General features: G+C 45.2%; 1 protein-coding gene across 1 annotated transcript in view; it reads left to right on the top strand.

Moving 5' to 3' along the window:
- LOC138581057 (large neutral amino acids transporter small subunit 4-like) overlaps positions 1–14,333 on the top strand; it is a 292,371-nt gene that overhangs the window by 242,897 nt on the left and 35,141 nt on the right. The window contains exons 12-13 of the mRNA XM_069652100.1: positions 3,458–3,531; positions 3,854–3,977. Of these exons, the coding sequence (XP_069508201.1) occupies positions 3,458–3,531; positions 3,854–3,977 (198 nt within the window). The remainder of the gene's footprint in view (positions 1–3,457; positions 3,532–3,853; positions 3,978–14,333) is intronic.

The following is a 14,333-nucleotide window of genomic DNA, read 5'->3' as shown; positions in this document are numbered from 1 at the left end:
AAGATGACATCTGTCAATTTGGGACTACCTTATGAATGGGCGCTAAAAGAACACACAAACTGTAAAACGGAAAATGTTATCTATATGATCCGATGTCCATGTGATTTAATTTACATAGGGAAAACCAACAGAAAGTGCAAGACTCGTATGATTGAACATAGGAGTTGCCTAAAGAACCATACCGATAAAGCTCCGTTAGTTAAACATTTTGACGAGAAAGGACATTCATTCTCTGATTTCCAATGGTGTATACTCAAAAAGATTAGGGGTAGTTCCCAAGACGAAATCAACAGGAAATTAATCAATTTGGAGCAGAAGTTAATTTTTCTCTGTAATAGTCATATTACAGGTTTGAACGAGAATATTGAGTGGCACAATATCAAATAAGAACGTCTCGGGTTATTAGGGACATGCGAGTGTTGCACTTTCTGTTGGTAGCCCTATTTTGTTTCTAGGCTCACGAGGGAAGAGGAATGCTAATTGCCATAATGTGATAGCTGTGCGTATTGGTTTTTGCTCCTTTCAAAACATTTTTACCCGCTCTAAGATGTTTGCCCATCTTTGCTTCTCTGGGTGTCTCTGGTAACTCGGATTGTACATCAGAGACAGAACTGTGTACTGGTTGCTGACGGTTAGAAAGTGTCCGATTGGCCTGCCGGGTTTCCAACGTAATACTATGGGGCAGTTTGTCCTTTGTGAGTGCATCTCTAATGGGTTGGACCTTGTTAGCTTCGTTTTCCCTCCCCTGACTTTTTGCCTGACTTTGCCTGGTTTGGGCGCATGCGACGACGTGTGACGTCATCGCGCATCATTCAGCGCGAGGCCGTCATGACGTTGTGGATGTTTGTTCTGCAATGGTCTGGTTTGAACGTCTGAACGCCGGTAAAGACGGTGTTTTTGTCCGCTGGCTGCCGGATTTGGATTCCAGCTCTCTACATTTACTGTATGACGGGACGTGCAACTTTCCCGCAATAGGTGAGCACCAGTACACATTGGTTTGATAAATTGAGGATTGTGTCAGGGAGTGCTTCACTGACATCATTTCCATTATGTGGTGCTTACTCGGTCCTCATTTGTTTTAGAACTAGTGGGATTCCTGCCAAATAGAGGAAGGAGGTCCATTTCTTCAGGACGCTGCATTTACTGCAGATTGGAGGACTCTTGGAATAGCCAGTAGGAGGTGAGAACCTTCAGGGTCAGGTAGACCCATAGGGCTGCATAAGCACTTTGCCGAGTAATCTTGTTATAAAATCTTCTATTTTAATATGACTCCCATGTTATTGACATGTTGCAATTACCTATGATTGGGGTGTTGGCCCTGTCAGTATCAATTGGGGAGATCAGATTATGGTTTATTAATAGACTATTCATGGTACTCTTGAATGTTTTTGGCCGATACTAGTAGTGAAGAGTCAGAATGTGTCTGACTGGTTAGGTACAAGACATGCAATTCTTGGTACCTGGGTTCAGGTATATGATTTACGGTATATTTGAACACCCTTTTGGTGATGAGGGATTGGCTATGGTGTATAAATTTAACCGATTATGCCCGTAATAGTGATTTGTCTGTTTGTGTTTTCTTCCTTAGAGATAGCTATTGGTGTATGAATAGGAAGTTTCTACCCAAAGCACAGGACTACTTCTGCCCCTGATGAATGTCCGGTTACATTGAACACAGAGGACTGAAACTTGTAAAGTTGGGCTTTGTCACACAATGGAAAATGAGATCTATTGAATTGCCAGAAGTGTGGTATGCTGGTTGAATATTTCAGCATACTAGTTGCGATACTGTGAGGTGGTTGTGTTTTTACTTTGTATATGACTATGTGATGTGTATATGTTTTTTAATAATTTTTGTATTACCTGTGCTTAACAAAAAATTAATATATTAAAAATGATATTTTGTGAAGAAAATGTTTTCTGATGATGATTAGAAACACAGAATGCAGCCTATATTTGTTTAAAGGCTGGTGTCTTGAAATTGCTATTGGAGGGGAATGTGTTGATTGTTCCTTCCTTTTGTAGAAATATATATCTTATATCCTCACGTAGTAGGAGGGAATATCACCAAAGTGTGGGGTCTCCCCTGTAGAATAATAACTGCCATTTTAACACATGGAACCCTTGGGGCAGAGTGCTGGGCCCCTTAGTCACCGCAATGTCAGTCCCCAGAGTGAGGCAGGCGAATTAGCATCTACGGATGATACCAGGTGTGTGTCTACTATTCCATATAATATTCCAAAATCGTACAAACATTCTGCTTCTAATGTTGGTGTACTGTAAACCTTGGATTATACCTCACTCGTTCGCATTCTACCCCTTCTTCCACATTTTTGTGGATATTTTGTCATTTCCCTTATGTTTGCATCTGAAATATTAAGATACTTTACAAGATAGGGGGATTAAATCCCACAATTTCTTGCTTTAATTAAATTATGAATTTTGAAAAATGGGAATGTATTTACAAAGTAAATAAGTGGTCCCCTTTTTCCCCTCAGGACATATCGGGATATAGAGCAGCACATTTTGTGCCTTCACCTAATCCCAGGAATTTCTGAGCAAAACAGTTTTTAGCCCTTGCGTTCTGGGCCCCAGCGGCTGGTCACTGAAAGGGCTTAGTGTCCAAAAACATGATGTCATGGTCAGTGCCAGCAAACAGGAGTAACACTATGTAAAATAGATACATAGTACTTCTTTTGTATATAGGATGGACTGCCTGTAGGGCCATGCAATGCCCGGAGTGCAGGCCACATTTGTGCAGCTACTAGTTTTGACCAATGCTACTGAACAAATATTCATTAAAATGCACAATTCGCAACACATTTTGCCAAATATCTTGCCCTTCCACTGAAATAGTCTGTCACAAAAGGAACAAATCGATCTTTACAACTGCAGGCCACTTTTTCCATTGGTGCCCCAGTTCATTCCCCAGAGATGCAAATTAGCAATTCCAAACTTGCTTGATCACTGCTTCCATTGGCGGCTGCTCTGTTGGTGTCCTGCCAATCACCGGACTAAAGAAAGAGGAAAGACCAATAAGCAATTGATATGATTCATCGCCACTGGTGCTTCCCACTGAGAGCATCACGTACCATTATTTTCTCTTGCCCATGTCTTTACAGAAAGGGGGAGAACTGTATTAAAAACCAAGACCCCATCTGTAAAAGGAACAGTCAAGTCTGCACTGCTAGGCCATGCCTGGCTGTCAAATAAACACAAGCAACATCAAACATGCTTTCATCATATTAAGCCTCTTAATTGGGTTGGTATTTGTTTTCCCAGGTGCACCCCGCTTCTGACTCACATCTGGGCATATGCATTCTACTTGGGGACACTCCTCTAGCAGGGGAGGCAATGAATTGTGATGCGTAAACTGAGGCTCCACCTAAACCCTTGGTATACAGATCCATTTTGTGACTGACCCGCTTTTTATCTTTTCCCCTCTTGGCTGGCACAGATTGTGGGCTTCATCCTGCACACGCTGGTGAGGAGCTCCATGTTCGTCTCCTGCACGGTCCTGTATGCTGCCCTGTAAGTAAATCACAAATCATGTCAGTTTCCTGCTGCCCTGTAAGTAAATCACGAATCATGTCAGTTTCCTGCCAAGGTATGCTTGCTATGCTATAGGTGTTTTTCTAATGATTTTAGGCATTGCCAAATGTCGAGTGATTTGCTTTACAGGAACTATGATACTGACTGTGTGGTTTTAACACGATTGGATCCAATTTAGAAAGCTGCACTGGACATGACTCCCTTGATGATGTTTCGTGGGTATAATGGGGCGGCTGAGGGAAAGAGGAGTCATGTGATGGACGATTTTCTTCATGTAGTGTTTTCTTTCTTGGTTTCTTAGGTACCCACCTAACCATTTTGGGGGACTGATGGGATTTCACACCATGTTCTCAATGCTCACCACGTTGGGCCAACACCCACTGTTCCTGGCTCTGACAAGCTACCTCCAAGGGGATCCGTTCTGGGTGAGTTAGTACTGGTGTGCACAGTGCTGCAGGCCGGTCGTGGCACTCTCAGTCTAAAGTTGCACCCATGCAGGTCTCCATTTTATTTTTTTTAAACACTCCCTTTCCTTGTTTTCAGCATTCATTCTGAACACCCCTTAATGCAAAAATCAAGGAGTTCTGAAAACAATTACAACACCCTGATGCTTGAAATATTCTAAACTGCATAAGACAACCAAACATCTGGGTATTGCCCGACTTGCCTTCACTCACAGAATTGTTTGGCACAAGCATCTTCTGAATGAAATGTGCAATTACCCTACTGTTCTCATGTCAACTTAGACACATTGCAGACTAGCTAGAATACAAATCAGGCTTATGTGGTGCAGGCCTTTACTGCGGCATACACACAGAATGAGGGGCTTTGCTTTGCTATTGGCCCCTTCCCAGGGAGCTGGGACTCGTCAGAGACATGGGCCATTAGCACCCTTCGTTCCACACTTGTGTCTGTCCCAGCCCATTAATAAAAGATAAGACGTTTTAGAAATATGTACAACAAGCAATCCATTATTGGGATTTCACGGAGGCAAGGTAAGTGGGATGAAGTAACCCCAAATCCAGCCTGGACTCCATGTTAAGAGGGATCTGTGTTCAAGCTAACATGTCAAAAAAACGCAAACTCCTAGCTGGAGGCACATGTAGTACCGCATGAGCTACATAAACCAAAAGCTTCTGAAAGGATCCTCTGCCATCCTTGATCCCAGAGGCGTTGCTGGGGGGTCTAAAGGGGATATAGCCCCTGTTGCTTTGGTTGTAGCCCCAGATAGAATCTCAGGAGCTACAAACAAAAGGCTAGCTAGCCCCGAGTCGACAGCTCCGACATTAGCGTAGCCCCGGATCTTTTCCAGACCTAGCAACACCCCTGCTTGATCCAATTACTCACTGCGTTCCCTGCAGTCTCTGCCCACCCAGTCTGTACACATGTACCAGTGCATCACAACCTATAGAAGAAGAAGCTTATTTTGTGCCAATACGCTAACAGCCTAATCTGCTGCCTAACCCCCTTCTGTGAAATTTATTTTTAATCTCAACACCCAGAGAGCCAGTAAATGCCCAATCTGGGAGTCGCCTGTGCTGTCAGCAACACAACTGTGGAAGCTTCCTATGCAATAAGAGACTATGGGCCTCTTACACAGATGGCGGTAAAGGTTTACCAGTACCGGTACTTTACCGGTACCGGTAAATCCTTACCGGCTTACTACGAGGTCCCTTTGCGGGTTGGGGAATTTAACACCTGCTGTTTAGCAGCCGTTAAAAACCAACCCGCAAAGGGACCAGGGAGCTAATTACGGTACCACAATTTGCGGTACCGTAATTAGCACCTTCCCCATTCCCATAGAGCCCTATGGGGCAAAAATGGGAATGCGGAAGGGCAATGGTGGAAGGGGGAATTACCGCCCCGCCAACCTTGGAATAGGGCGGTAATTCCCCTTTCCACCAAGGCGGTGCCTGTATTTTATCGGCATGAACCATGGCGCTAATAGCGCCATGGTTCACCGCCATCCGTGTAATGAGGCCCTTTATCCTGATGGTCCCATCTTCTGTCACCTCTCCAACCATTGGTGCCAACTCTCTGATGACCTACTCAGCCTCCTCCTCTGTCACGTTCCCTATCCTGGAGTCGAGAACACTCCTTCCTGGGAGTCTGCTCGTGTGAGAAAAGTGTTATATTATTACATATTATAATTGTTTTTTTTGTTTTTTTAAAACACATAACACTGAAGCGGTTTCTATGCGCAGACAGGGGATTCGAATCTGTGTTGCTCTGCGTCACCTTGCATCCAAGACAAACGCTTTGCCAGTGAGCTATACTACCCATGCGTTCGTTTTTAACGCATGTGTTTTGCGGGTTATACAGGTCCATTGCACAGCTCATATTTGTATGATGTGAGAGTACAGGCCAGTGTATCCTTATAGAAAGAACTACTCTACTCGTGTATCAGGTTTTAGCCGGCCAGGAAGATTGTGTGCAAGTGTTAGGGAGAATGTTCAGTTTAGTACTAAATTCCTCCCACCTTAGAGACCTCCAGCTCTTTTGCTGAACTTTGGGACTTTGTACTTTTAATTCTATGTGTTTTCTGTGTTGCTTTTGACTTTGGATTCTGACAACTCCATAGGCATCATCTTTACATTGTTGCACACAGCACCGTCAGTGCAGTGGCACAGGGAAGCCTTTCAGATTTCCCCAAGGTTTAAATACCTTCTCTTGGTGAAACTACTGTTTCCAAGAGCACTGAAGTGAAATTGACTTTACTTACATTTTGTAACTTTCTAGACCCAGCACACACTATCTTACAATAGGGTGGTGGAGGGGTTACTTAGTATCCCCCTTGTCTAGTTTCTCATGTAACAGTTTTATGTTACCCTTTCTACAATTAATGGCTGGTGGCAGTAGTTTACTTTTTACTACCGTGGTGTGTTTTTACCACGGACTGCGTTCGCAGCTGCAGTAAAGCATCCAGGGGTGCTCATTTTGTCAAAATGGCCCCAGTCTTCTTCTTCACAATTTCTTGCTAGAAAGGTCCTTCTTGAGATTTACTCTGTGCGCCAAACCAGGTTTGATCTCTTTGTTCATTTTTGTCTTTGGTGGAGTTCATGAGTGAAGCCCGCCTCTGGCTCCAGGATGTCTGGCAGGGGCAGGAATTGAGGGAGGTGCCCAAAACTCCCTGTGCTTTACCCCCCTGGTTACAGGAATGCACCTAAAGGTGATTGGCCGGCTGACTGTACTGGGAGGACAGCCGCCCTGCTGTGTGATTGATAGCTAGGCTGGAATGAATGGGAGAAACCTGCATAAAAGGCGAGGCTTTTTGGCTTGGAAGGCAGAGTCGGCCACTGGACGAAGGATTCTGAAGAAGAACTTGAAGAAAGAGACTCCTGCTGCAACTCCTGGACCGTTGGTCTGCCCTGTGAAGCCCAGCTGCTGTGCTGAAACTCTGAATTATTTTCTATTATAGAAGCCCTGCAAGGACGACTTCGCCCCTTGGGTTGGTGCGACCAATCAACCCCAAAGTGAACTTGTTTGGACATCCTCTCGGAGCTGGCTGTACTTCCAAAGCTGCTGCTGCTGCTGGAACTGAAGTGCCAGGGAGAGGAACAGCAAATCGAGTGGATCGCTTTTAAGTCAGACCCTAGCACCAGGAAGATGCTCTGGACTTCCCTGAAGCAGGACTGACCAAGCCTGAGCCACCTCAACAGAGTGCTGGACCCCAGATGCGAGGAAAGTCTGAAGTGGTATCTGGGAACCGCGGTGTTGCTATTTGCTGTAGACCCGAGGAGCTGAAACCGCAAAGTGCCGCTAAATTGAAGTTTGCCCATTGCTGCCGCCGACCTTCCCGTTGTGTTGTAGGAGTCCCCAGAAGTCCTCCCTCTTGTCCCCACGACTGAGGCACAAGAACAACAGGATATGCAGAGCCACAGAGGAACAGAAGCCCGCTGGAACCATTTCTTCTAACCAAAGGTACTGTAAACCTAAGAGGACTTACCTCTTGTTGTGTAGCCTTACTTGTTCTCAGGTGAAACTTTTCTTGGTTGCTCTTGCAGAGTTGCTTACAGCTTTGCCCCTCACAAGCCTCCCAGTTTATAGCCTTCACGTGAATCTTATTTCTACAAACATTTCTAAAAACATTGGGCAAGACTTTTACTTACCTGCAAAGAAGATCTTCAGCTCCCCTAGACTTTGTGCAACCAACATTGACTGCCCTGGCTCCCTGAGAGACTCTTCTGCCTCTGACTTTGTGCTTTGGCCTTTCCCCGAGCAAAGGGTTAACATTACTTTGCATTGGAAGGTTTTTGAAGTACTTACCTGTTTATGAATTATTTGTTAATCTTTGTTTTATTCCTCTATTCTAACATTCACACCTAAACTCAGTATTGCTCTAAATGTACCAGTGATAAATCAATGTCCACAGTGTCCCAGCTATTTAAGTCACCTGAGGGTGTAGGAAGTGTTTGTGTGCCATCCTCAATGGGTATTCTCTGATTTAGAGAAAGTGTGTTTTGAAGTGTATTATAATTGTTACATGTTTTGCTTTCTTCTGGATAAGGTTTATATAACTGACTTAAATAAATTAATAATTGTTTAATCAAGAAACCCCGAGTGTAAGTGTTTATTTGAATAGCTGTCACTGTGAAAATCTGTGTCACAACATTACTGTTCACATTGACCCCTCCTGAGATAAGCCTGGCTGCTCAGCCACATTACCAACCTGTGTAGTATAGACTTATACCAAAGGTTGGGTTCCTTTTGCCAGGAGGTCAAGGTTGCTGTAGCCTCCCAAAGGGTACTGCACACAGTCTTGCCTAACAGCGAGTATGTAACATTCAGAGACACTTGGCTTTCTAGAAAAGTCTCTTGCCCTGGCCAGTTGGACTTATAAAGGATGTGGGAAGCCTCCATTGCACCAGTATAGTTTGGTTCTGACTTGTGAGGTTTTATTTATTTATGTATTGGTCATTTGTTAGGCGCAGGGCAACAGGGTGGGGACCGGGGAAGGTAGTCATTGAATTACAACAAAGATAAATAATGTAATTAATAATACAAACAAATAATGAGAATAACAGGGAGGGGAGACAAACCTACTATACCGTGTGAGTGTTCAGAACGTGCAAGTGCAGAGGGGAGGGGTTAAGGGATAGGTGCTGTGGTGCTCATGGAGAAGTGCTAAGGGTGAAATGCTAAGAAGAGAAGAACAAAAGTGCAACCTCCAGAGGGAGCCTAGGTAAGTGCAGTAAAAAAAGACAGCGGCTGGGATGAGAGTGGTGGGGGGTCAGGGCCCTGAGAACACATAAGGGACCTGCACATCAGTCATGCTACTGTATGATTAGCAGGGAAGAGAGGAGGAGAAGGAAGAAGTAAAGAGATGGGTCTTGAGGCAGTTTTGGAACTTAAGGAGTTCATGCTCAAGACACAGAGGGAGAGGGAGGCTATTCAACAGGAGGGAGCCTGCTGCGGAAAGTGATCGACCACCAGCTCTCTGTTTAGAAAACTGCTTCACACGCAGAGAGCTGGTGCCAGATCAATGCAGGGATCTAGAAGGGGAGTATTTGGTCAGTAAGCGTTGAAGATAGAGTGGTTCCCGGCCCTAGATAGCCTTGTGGATGATACAGAGGAATTTGAATTGAACCTGCGCTGAGACCGGGAGCCAGTGGAGGCATTGTAGGGCAGGAGAAACGCAGTCCCTGGGCTTGAGGCCAAGGTTAAGTCTAGCTGCCCTATTCTGGGTTAGCTGAAGGGGTTGCAGGGTGGACAAAGGAAGATTAATGAAGAGGCTATTGCAATAGTCTAACCTGGAGAGAGGCAGAGCACAGGTAACATTGAGTCTCTGGGGGAAGGTGAGGAAGGGTAGATAGAGTTCCTTTGAGAAGGTAGAGCCGAAAGCGGGACTTCTTGACGATGTCCTGTATATGAGGATGAAGGAAAGGGAGGAGTTGAAGATGACTCTGAGATTCCTGGCTTCAGAGGAGGAGGAGGGAGGGGTTGATAGTGTATCTTTTTATATTAGTTGTTACACAACACAGCTTCAGCCATTTGATGGCCTCTTGGCACTTTGGGCCCTGTTTGAGAAGGCTGTGAGGCAAAGGTTGCTATTGCCTCTAAACCCATGTGTCCAAACAGTTCACACTTGAACCTGCAGAGCCAAAGCGGCAAAAGGTAACACCAAGTGGTAAAAGTCACCAAAACTGCTCATAAAATGACTAGATCGTGGACGCCAGATATACTGGGGCCTATACAAATACAATCTTACAGGCCAAAAAGCAGCACTTTCATAGGCGTTTTTCAACCACTTCATCTGTTCATAATCACACAAAACTATCGAAGAATTCTGCAATTCCAAGATGCAAAAACGAAACCTCTGAACAGCGCAGAGGTTATGCGAAGATGTTGCCCATACCTTCTTTCAAAAGATCGATCTAAACCCTGTGGAGAAAGGCACAGCACTTGAGGCCAAAAATACTCATTCTAATCTGACTACCCACAACTAGTCCTAGGGTACGATGCCGAGGAACCTCCTAACCCGTGCACCCTGTCCTTACATCAGCTTGTTGCATTATGAAAAGCTGTTATAAGGAAGCAACCAATCACGTCCCCACACTGGTTTTCTGACGTCAAACAGGTGTTACGAACTAGCTCAAATTAACCCTTTGGCAAAAAAATCTATGCACACAGCAGAATGAATCCTTGGAAAGCTTCAGAATAACCAAAGAAAGTGCAGCTGTCTTAAAAGAAGTGGTTCCAATGGCTGTACCCTAGATCAGGCCCTTATCTAATTTACCATTCCCAGCTAAGCTGCTGGAAGACAGTCACACAACTATTTTATTTAAAAAAACACACACAACTTGAACCTTTGTGGGCAAGAGTCCACCCACAACACGGCACTGAATCGGTAGCGGTTGTCGCAACCATATTTTGTACCTTTGATGGGACCTTGCTACAGCAGGACGTGGATCGCTGGAGCTTTCGGACCCATCGGCCAAATTGATTAGGGTGGGTAGTCATGACTCCCTTCTCTTCCAAGCCGTACAAACATAAGCATGGTGTACCGTAGGGTGCCTGTGCCCCCCCTTGATGATTAACATAAGCATGGTGTACCATAGGGCGCCTGTGCCCCCCCCCCCTTGATGTTTAACATAAGCGTGGTGTACCATTAAGAAATTCTAACCATGCTCAGGGGAACAGTGTGTTGTGTGTTTTCCTACCCCTCGCCCGCAAGGCTCCCAAGCCCCGGTCCAGGTATGGGTCTATTTGACATAAAACATTTGACCTAATCACATTTGAACGAATTTGACCTTTTATCAGTCTAAAATGTGGGGGGAGAACTCCCACAAATCCCCCCACTTCCCCTCAACCTAATCTATACCCTTACCCACCCCCATATATATATTTAATACAATTTGACCAAAAAAAAGGTCAAAAGAATTCAATCAAATGTTTTAGGTCAAATGTTTTTAGGTCAATTATGCTAATACCCCTGTCCTAATGTAGGCAAATCGCATGTTTAGGCTCTCTCACGCTGTTGCCCCACATAGGTACATTTTAACACATGCAGCAGGATGAGAGAGCGCCAGTACGCTGGAGACCTGGGGGGGGGGGTGCCTGGAAACACATCCCATTCTCCTAAGTGCTAACAGGTCTGGAGTAATGGACCTTTGGTGTGTGAATGATAAAGCGCTCCGAATGAGATAGCACAACACGAGCACCCATTGCCCCCATTTTTGGAAGAAGGGATCAAGCTGATAGCATTCGTATGGCTTACCCTGTCTCGAACAGGTGCTGTGCAGTCAAGTCTACTGCGTCTTATACCAGTCAGACGAGTTAGGCAATCAGCAAGTGATCAAGACTGGAGCCCCTGGTTCCTTGCCACACACATCTGCCTAGTGCCTCCAATACGAGGTAGCTACAGGTTGCTTGGTGCTTGGGTGCAAGCTAAACGTGTTGTAAGTGTGAGTAGAAGGCTAACAGAGAGTCAGATAGTCTGAAAGGGATGAGCCTGACATAGAGTCAAATATACTGCAAGGGATGAGCCTGACAGAGAGTCAGATAGTCTGCAAAGGATGAGCCTGACAGAGAGTCAGATAGTCTGCAAAGGATGAGCCTGGCAGAGAATCAGCTAGTCTGCAAGGGATGAGCTTGACAGAGAGTCAAGTAGACCACAAGAATGAGCCTGACAGAGTCAGATAGTCTGCAAGGGATGAGCCTGACAGAGAGTCAGATAGTCTGCAAGGGATGAGCTTGACAGAGAGTCAAGTAGACCACAGGAATGAGCCTGACAGAGAGTCAGATAGTCTGCAAGGGATGAGCCTGACAGAGAGTAAGATAGTCTGCAAGGGATGAGCCTGACAGAGAGTCAGATAGTCTGCAAGGGATGAGCTTGACAGAGAGTCAGATAGTCTGCAAGGGATGAGCCTGACAGAGAGTCAAGTATACTGCAAGGAATGAGCCTGACAGAGAGTCATGTAGTCTGCAAGGGAGGAGCCTGACAGAGAGTCAAGTAGACTGCAAGGGATGAGCCTGACAGAGAGTCAGATAGTCTGCAAGGGATGAGCCTGACAGAGAGTCAGATCGTCTGCAAGGGATGAGCTTGACAGAGAATCAGATAGTCTGCAAGGGATGAGCCTGACAGAGAGTCAGATAGTCTACATGGGATGAGCCTGACAGAGAATCAGATAGTCTGCAAGGGATGAGCCTGACAGAGAGTCAGATAGTCTGCAAGGGATGAACCTGACAGAGAGTCAGGCCAAATTCAAGTGACAACAAAATGGCCAATTGGATACGCTTTAAAATGATGCATGTACCATTTCTGTAAGTATCACAGTTCCAAAGTTAATGGTCAAAAAGTGATTCCTAGGATACCTATGGCCACATAATTACATACATATGATTCTGACCATCACACAGGCCCCTACGTTTCACTTCTTGTTTGAGGTTTTGTTTCCTGTTGAACAGGGCATATGCTTCCATTGTTGATTTTAGCCTGGTGTAAAGTCACCTGCCTTTCTTCTCTCAAGGCTAATGGGTGATCTGTTGCTTATCTCGGAGAACAGGCCCCAATAAAATTCCTTCTTGGTCACTTGAGTGTTCAGAATAGAAACTGAGCCCTTCTCATGAAATAGAAACTTAATGTCATGCCTCTAGAAACAGACACTTATATTTGTGAAGGTTATTCTGTGTTTGCAAAAGCTATGCTTTCCATGTAGGATAAGCCTTTAATTTGTCTTGGCTTTATCAATCACATGCAAGGGCCAAACAGTACTTGGATTTCTCTTTATTTGAAACAGCATTATGACTTGTGGCAGATGCAAATGAACTACTGCCTTTCCAGTTTAGCATTCACAATCTGCCTTTCCAACTCCCTTCTACAGCCTAGTTAAATTTTTCACATATTCCTCGCTTCAAATGCAGAAGTATATACCTTTGAATTCACTAGGCACGTTAGCATTGTTGACATTTGTGATGCTGGCTTTCCAGTCTGCCAGTGTGCCTTCCCATGACAAGAAGGTATTATTGCAAATTTTGGGCCTAACATAGCCTTTCAATCTATTTGATCCTGTGGCTGCCTTAAGCTCCACATTGTGTACAGCACCAATCTTGCAACAATCACAAAATCCTGCCTACTTATGGATCGGCTTAACACTATTTGTTTTCTGTCACACAACACATCAAATTTGTAACACAATAAACAATAAAAGGACGACAATTTAAAAGTTACTCGATAAAATAAGCCTAAAAAAGTATCATGCTTCATCATGATATGTTATGATATGATGAGGCATTTATAACACGCTTGTACACAAGTGTTTCTAGGCGCGACAAGACAAGGAGAGGGAAACAAAGGGAGGACAAAATAACCATCTTACTAGGCCTTGGGTCATTCAGATCGTGCAAGCGCAGGGAAGAGGGAAAGGGTGAAGTACCAGGGGGAAGTGCAGTTAACTCACAAGTGCAGCCAGTGGGTGGCTCATAAGTGCATTGAGAAGGGACTGTAGGGTTTCAGATACAGACCCTTAAGTGCTGGGGAGCCCAGAGGCAGTGCAAGGGTAACTGGACATGCAGGAGCCTGGCCATTGTTCAGAGGGTGACTAGGTGATCAGTGCACATAGCAGTCAGGTTCATCAGCAGGGGAGAGGAAGAGAGAAGGAGGAAGTGAAAAGAAAGGTCTTTAGTTGCTTACGGGAAACGGAGGTGATTCTGCTCAAGTTTGAGAGAGGCAGGGAGGCTGTTCCAGAGGGAGGCCCCAGCCGAGGAAAAAGATCTGCCCCCAAATCTCTGCTTGAAGAAGCGTCTGACCCTCAGAGAGTTAGAGGTGGATGAGCGGAGAGCACGAGAAGGAAGATGTTTTGGAAGAGAAAGTTGGAGGTAGAGCAGTCCCAGGCCCCAGAAAGCCTTGTGAGCAATGCAGAGAGTCTTGAACTTGATCCTTGCAGCCATGGGGAGCCAGTGAAGAGATTTCAGAGCTGGAGGGATACGATCCCTGTGCTTGAGGCCAAGGACAGGTCTCACAGTACTGTTCTGAATAAGTTCTAAAGGTCGAAGAGTAGAGGCAAGAAGATTTAGAAAGAGGCTGTTGCAATAGTCCAGCCTAGAGAGGACCAGAGCTCTGGAGACAGTGAGCTTGTGGGGGAAAGTGAGAAAGGGAAGAATACCTTTGAGGCGGTGAAGCTGATAGTTTGATTTCTTAGAGAGGTGAGGAGAGAAAGAGAGGGTGGAGTCGAAGATGACACCAAGATTCCTAGCCTCTCAGGAAAGTGCAGGAAGAGCACCCACAGTGGGCGGCCAGGGAGCAGAAAGGAGGCAGCGGGTGTCCCAGTGATGAGGATCTC

This window comes from Ambystoma mexicanum, chromosome 3p, assembly GCF_040938575.1.
Source record: "Ambystoma mexicanum isolate Mex_15411 chromosome 3p, UKY_AmexF1_1, whole genome shotgun sequence".
In the NCBI taxonomy this organism is placed as follows: domain Eukaryota; kingdom Metazoa; phylum Chordata; class Amphibia; order Caudata; family Ambystomatidae; genus Ambystoma; species Ambystoma mexicanum.
This window is presented reverse-complemented; position numbering and strand designations above follow the sequence as displayed.